We start from the raw sequence: 6,000 nt of genomic DNA on the forward strand, positions 1-6,000 counted from the left end.
AGAAGAATGCCGGTACAATTTTGATTGGGATTGCACTGAATGCATAGATTGCTATTTTTGAGCAAACACCTATAGGGTGTGTGTGCATCTTTGCAGGGATGATTGATGTTGCCACATTCTGGCAGCAGGAGGCAGCACCATCCACCATTTTATCTCTTCATACAGGCCTTCCGTTTGCATCAGGGTGTATTGGATACGACGTATCTTATTTGGGGTATGGTTGCCAGATTTAGGAAAAACAAAAAACAGACTGTCCAATTAAATTTAGACTTCAAGTAAACAAGGAATAATGGCTTAGTAAAAGTATGCTCCAAATATTGCATGTATTTTAAGTGGCAACCTGAATTTTGAGTAGAGCAGAAGGGAGTTGGGAATGGAGGATGGGGAGGGCCTAATTCTTGCATGCCAGTAAGTACAGGACATTATGTTAAACTTAATGCAAGGAGTTACAATCACACTGTTTCATAGATTTGGAACCTGATACATAGAGAGACTATTAATTAGTAAGTAGCAGTCAGAATTTGAACCCAGAACAGTTTGCTCTAGAACCCATTTTGTGTGTGTGTGTGTGTGTGTGTGTGTGTGTGTGTATTTAGATTTTTGTGTGAAGGGGGTGCCTGGATGGCTCAGTTGGTTAAGTGTCTGACTTTGGATCAGGTCATGATCTCATGGTTTGTGGATTCAAGCCCCACATCAAGCTCTGTGTTGACAGCTCAGAGTCTGAAGCCTGCTTCAGATTCTGTGTCTCCCTTTCTCTCTCACTCTTGCTCTAAAAAATAAATAAACATTAAAAAAAATTTTAACAAATAAATAAATTTTTATGTTAAAATAATTCTCTGCATGATACCTTAGGCTTTTTCTCTTTTGTTTTTAAACTTTTTATCTCCACAGTCTCAACCTACCATCATGCTCAAGTTCTAGCCTCCTCACAAGTCTTTTTCTTCTCAAGCCACTGTTCTGGTAATCATTTCCTTCACTATCAAATGTTTGGATAGTGTGGTTTATACTTGCTGGTCCCACTTCACCGCATTTACCAATTAACCCCTATGTTCTGGTGGCCACATTCCCCTATTCAAATGAATTGTATCTCAAAGGTCACCCGAAGTGACCTACCAATTGACAGATTCAGGAATCTCTTCTCAGACTATATCCTGCTTGGACCTTCTGTAATGGTGGATCTGAAGGGCAAGTGTAAGACAACAGAAGTGGAAGATCTGGTTCAAATCATGGGTCCTGCAGGTGAGCAAGAAACTTAACTTCTCTGAGCTTTGGTTGACTCATCTATACAAACAGAGACTCTAATTCCCTCCTGGTTCATTTCTCAGGAGCGTGGTGACTTACATTTCCTAGGACTTCCCAGGGAGATGGGACTCTGTAGTGCCTTTCATGTGAGAGGTATGTTATAAATACTTGTTGAATGAACAAATAATTGAATGAATGAATGACTATTAGCTTTAAAGCTCCTTAATTACCAAAATAAATCAATATGATAAATTTTTATCAAATGCCCAAGTATAAATATGAGTACTAATTTATGAGATCCATGGACATGAACCTTCAGACAATATATTTCTTTCTTTTTTTATACATAAAACCCTTTCTTCAAAGGATAGCTTATGTCACAGCTCAAGATATAAGCAGTTCAGTCAGAGCTGCTACCAGTTGGCTTCACTGGAGCCCCATGAAGAACACAAAGTTATCACACCTGAATGGTTCTGTGGAGTGATTCGGGGCCTTTTCCTGGCTGCTTTGCCAATGACACAAGCCCTTGCTCTCCGTGTGATTTTGTGAGCTAAGTGGTATCTTCACATTACGTTCTTTTCCAACTTATATCTGTCAGTGTTGGTTTCTTGGTCATAAACAACCATGAATCCCAATGGTTTCATAAAACATTATTATATGTTTGTAACATGGGTGTTGCTGTGCAGGGAACAAGTTCCTATTTTCAATGAGCTACCTGTCCAATGGAAAAGGCAGAGGCAGAGGTGCCTGGATGGTTTACTTGCTTAAGCGTCTGACTTTTGGCTTCAGCTCAGATCATGATCTCGTGGTTCGTGGGTTTGAGCCCCACATTGGGCTCTGTGCTGACAGCATGGAACGTGCTTGAGATTCTCTCTCTCTCCTTCTTTTTGCATCTCTCATGCTTACTCACCCTCCCTCTCTCTCAAAATAAATAAACATTTAAAAAAAAACCCAGGCAGACAAGAAAGCCATGCTCATAATACAGAGGAGAAGGGCAATGGTGGAGGTGGGCAGAGGGTGCATGAGTACACGGTAGTGACAATAAGCACCTCAGCTCCCATGGGCAGGTCTTGGCAAGCTTTCAAGAGAAAGGGGTACATGAACGCACCCTAAGGTGGGTGGATATGAGGGAGGGATAAGTGGGGGGAGGTGTGCAAGAAAGATGGTGACACAAGAGAAGGTCTTTGTAGGGACAGGGCACCCCTTCGTAAGAATGTGGCCAGCTCAGGAAACAGCAAGTGAATCTGAATGTCAGGAGTAGATGATGAACATGAAGTTGGGGGAAGGCAGAGGTCATGAAGAGAGACCCATCTGATCACAAACACCTTGAAGACCATGTTTGGGATTGTAGACTTCCTCCTCAAGGCAAGAGAGGCTCAGTGAAGGACTTTAAGCAGGTGAAATCCATCATATCTGTGATTTAGAAAGAGGACCCAGTGGCACTATGGAGGACAGGTTGGCAAGAGAGCAAGCACAGAAGCAGAGAAGCCAGTTAGGAAGCTGCTCCGGTGGTCCAGGCAAAACCCAATGAGAGCCAGAACAGCAATGGAGATGAGGAACCAGATCCAAGAACCATTTTGGGGGCAGAGTTACCATGACTCCAGGAGCCACTGAATTTTGGGAGCTGTGGAAATAGAGAAGCTGTGCATGGCTGGAGTGGCCAGTGCTGGCCAGCTGGGAAAACCAGTTGCCTGGCCTTACACTGTTAATCATGGTTTTAGGTATTCATTAACCATGTTCCTAGAGCTCCAATTCACACTTTAGAACAAATATCAACAGTTTTCTGATAGCGGTCGTCTCTTTTTTTAAAGTAGACTTTAATTTCCTATTTCTAAAATGGAGTTAAAATATACTTAATCTACTTTCAAATAAAATGATATAGGGGCACCTGGGTGGCTCAGTTGGTTGAGCTTCTGACTTCCGCTTGAGTCATGATCTCAATTTGTGGGTTCAAGCCTCACATCAGGCTCTGTGCTGACAGCTCAGAGCCTGGAGCCTGCTTTAGATTCTGTCTCTGTCTCTGTGTCTACCTCTGCCCCTCCCTGCTCATGTACTCTCTCTCTCTCTAATATAAATAAACATAAAAAAAAATTATATATATATATATATTTTTTTTTTAATTCAGAGAGAGAGAGAGAGAGAGAGAGACAAGAGCAGGTTACAGGGGCAGAGGGAGAGAGAAAGAGAATCTTAAGCAGGCTCCATGGTCAGTAGGGAGCCCAACACAGAGCTTGATCGCATGACCTGGGATCATGACCTGAGCCAAAATCAAAAGTTGGATGGATGCTCAACCAACTGAGTTGCCCAAAAATGATATTACTTTTGGTATTTAATGCAAATAATATGACAGAAATGAGGGTAGGTATAAATGAAACAAGATTGGTCGTGAGTTGATCATTGTTAGAGGGAAGTGATCATGGGGGCATTCTTACACTATTCTCTCTACTTTTGTGTATGTTTACGTTAAAAGATTAAAGTGTTTAAAAATACATTTAATCTAATAGATAATATAGTAATGGCATGTTACATGACACATAGCTTTAAGGAGACATTGGGCAATATTTATTTTCATAACCCTTGAATTTGTAATCTCTGTTTTAAGAATTTGTACTAAAAAAAAGGCTGAAATACAATGAAGTATGGAAGAGGCAAGAGAGAAAGACAAAAATATTCACTAAAGGGCAAAAAATAACTTCAGTAATTATGGCACATGTACTGAATGTAATGTCCTGCAGCTGTTGAAATTAGGCATATAAACATCATGCAGCAACATGGGGATTGAACAATATAAGAATATGTTCCAGAAGGAGGATCACAGCTCCATGTAAGCGCAAGAGGGATTTGCGCTATTATAACTGAAAAAGATGCCCATTCTGGCCCCCAGCTACTGGGGTGACTGTCCTGTTACTCTTGTTCTCTCTCCTCTAATCCTGCTTCAGCATCCCTGACCTTGGGCTTGCTCTCAAGTACTCCAGGCTCAGTCCCTGGACCTTCGCATTTATAGTCGCCTTTGCCTGGGAAGCTATTCCCACACACATCTACGTGACTGGGCTTTATTCATTCATTCTACTTGGCTTACTTTATTCAGATCTCTGTTCAGATGCCACCAAATCAGAGACTCCTTCCCTGCAACCCCATCTAAAGTAGTACCCCATCTGCCATTCTCAGTCTTCTTAACCTGCTTTTGTTTCTTTGTATCATTTGTCACACTGAAATTATGTCTGCCTCTGGTTCCTTGTGTGTGTAAGGTCCTATTTTATGTGGCTGCATTCTAATGCTTACAACAATGGCTGGTATACACTAAGTACTCAATCAATGTTTATCGACTGGTTGGGTGACCACAAATGCATGTATATGAACAAAAGACTAAAGAGAGGCTTGAACAAATGATTATTTGTATCAGAATGAAAGGAAACAAGGTGTTTTTCTCTATAGCTTCTTGTAGTGTTACATGTAAAGTAATTTAAATGTTGATAGTTTAAAAGTCAAATTAGCAAAGTATTTAAAGCATTTAAGTAACATAGTAAACGCTTAGAATAGAGACTCATATTAAGTTTATTTTAACCCATATGATGTCTTTAGGGGAAAGCATTATTCTAAAAAAATAAAGAAGTAACAGCAGTCAGAAGTTTACCAGTATCTAAGATGTTTTCTGTTTTCTGTGTGTCGTCGCTGGGTTGGAAATCTGCAGCTTCAAGGTCATTGCTCTGTTTTCCGCTTTCAGCTTTGGGAGGCCCGAGTTTTGAGCTCCTGAAGAATATGTTGATAAATGAAGTCCGCGGTTTAGTTCCTCCATCTGAGGAATTTTTCTTCCTTATTTGACTCATGGTCAAGTTGAAAGGGGTCTTTCTCAATAAGACATCTTCCTGTTGTTTTCAGTTTCTGGGATTACTGAGAAGAAAAAGACTCTGTCAAGCCTGTGTGAAATCAGAATTTCCTTACATGAGCTTTTATTTCCCCCTTTTTCTTTGTTTTTATTACCAGTAATGTTTAATGTAAAAATAAGAGTGATGTAAGCCAGGATCCGGGAACCAACAGATGGTGGCAGATACAAATCTAAAGCAAACATGGGTTTTTAACTTTGCCCTATTTTATTGTGTGAGATACAGGTTGTTAAACACCACTTTGGCAAATGCATCAAATGTGTCAATGCATTTGAAATTTCAGCAATTAGTTACCTTCTGAGGGACAGTAGGAAAAGAGGATTTAGCATGCCTCTAAACCCGCCCTTTGCAAAACTGTCGCCCAGAGGAGGTGGCCTTCAGTGAGCCCAGCATCCCCTCAGCAGCCTCCTCTGATGCATCTTCTTCTGGCATCTTCCCTTCTTCCACTCCAGCCCTGCACTGCCACCCCCAGTAAAAACTTCACTCACTCCATAAACAGAACCTACTCTGGGCCAGATACTGTTCTAGATGGGAGGTTCAATGATGAACAAGGTGGGGCGCCTGGGTGGCTTAGTCGGTTAAGCGTCCGACTTTCGCTTCGGTCATGATCTCGCGGTTCGTGGGTTCGAGCCCCGCGTCGGGCTCTGTGCTGACTGCCAGCTCAGAGCCTGGAGCCTGTTTCAGTCTGTGACTCCCTCTCTCTCTGACCCTCCCCTGCTCACGCTGTCTCTCTCTCTCTCCTAGAAATAAATTTTTTTAAAAAATGATGAACAAGGTACAGTTCATTTCTTTGATGGAGGCTTAACCTCGTGGGAAGATAAGCCTGTAAGCCAAAGAGCCCACCGGGGTAAGAGCTGTCAAGGAAGAGAGACCT

At 41.6% G+C, this 6,000-nt stretch overlaps 1 protein-coding gene across 1 annotated transcript in view; it reads right to left on the reverse strand.

Annotated features, from left to right (window-relative positions):
• LRRC31 (leucine rich repeat containing 31) overlaps window positions 1–5,069 on the reverse strand; it is a 28,001-nt gene extending 22,932 nt beyond the window's left edge. The window contains exon 1 of the mRNA XM_039236519.1: window positions 4,877–5,069. Within this exon, the coding sequence (XP_039092450.1) occupies window positions 4,877–5,069 (193 nt within the window). The remainder of the gene's footprint in view (window positions 1–4,876) is intronic.
• Window positions 5,070–6,000: the final 931 nt, after the last annotated feature.

Source organism: Hyaena hyaena, unplaced genomic scaffold, assembly GCF_003009895.1.
Source record: "Hyaena hyaena isolate Hyena2069 unplaced genomic scaffold, ASM300989v1 scaffold_112, whole genome shotgun sequence".
NCBI lineage: Eukaryota > Metazoa > Chordata > Mammalia > Carnivora > Hyaenidae > Hyaena > Hyaena hyaena.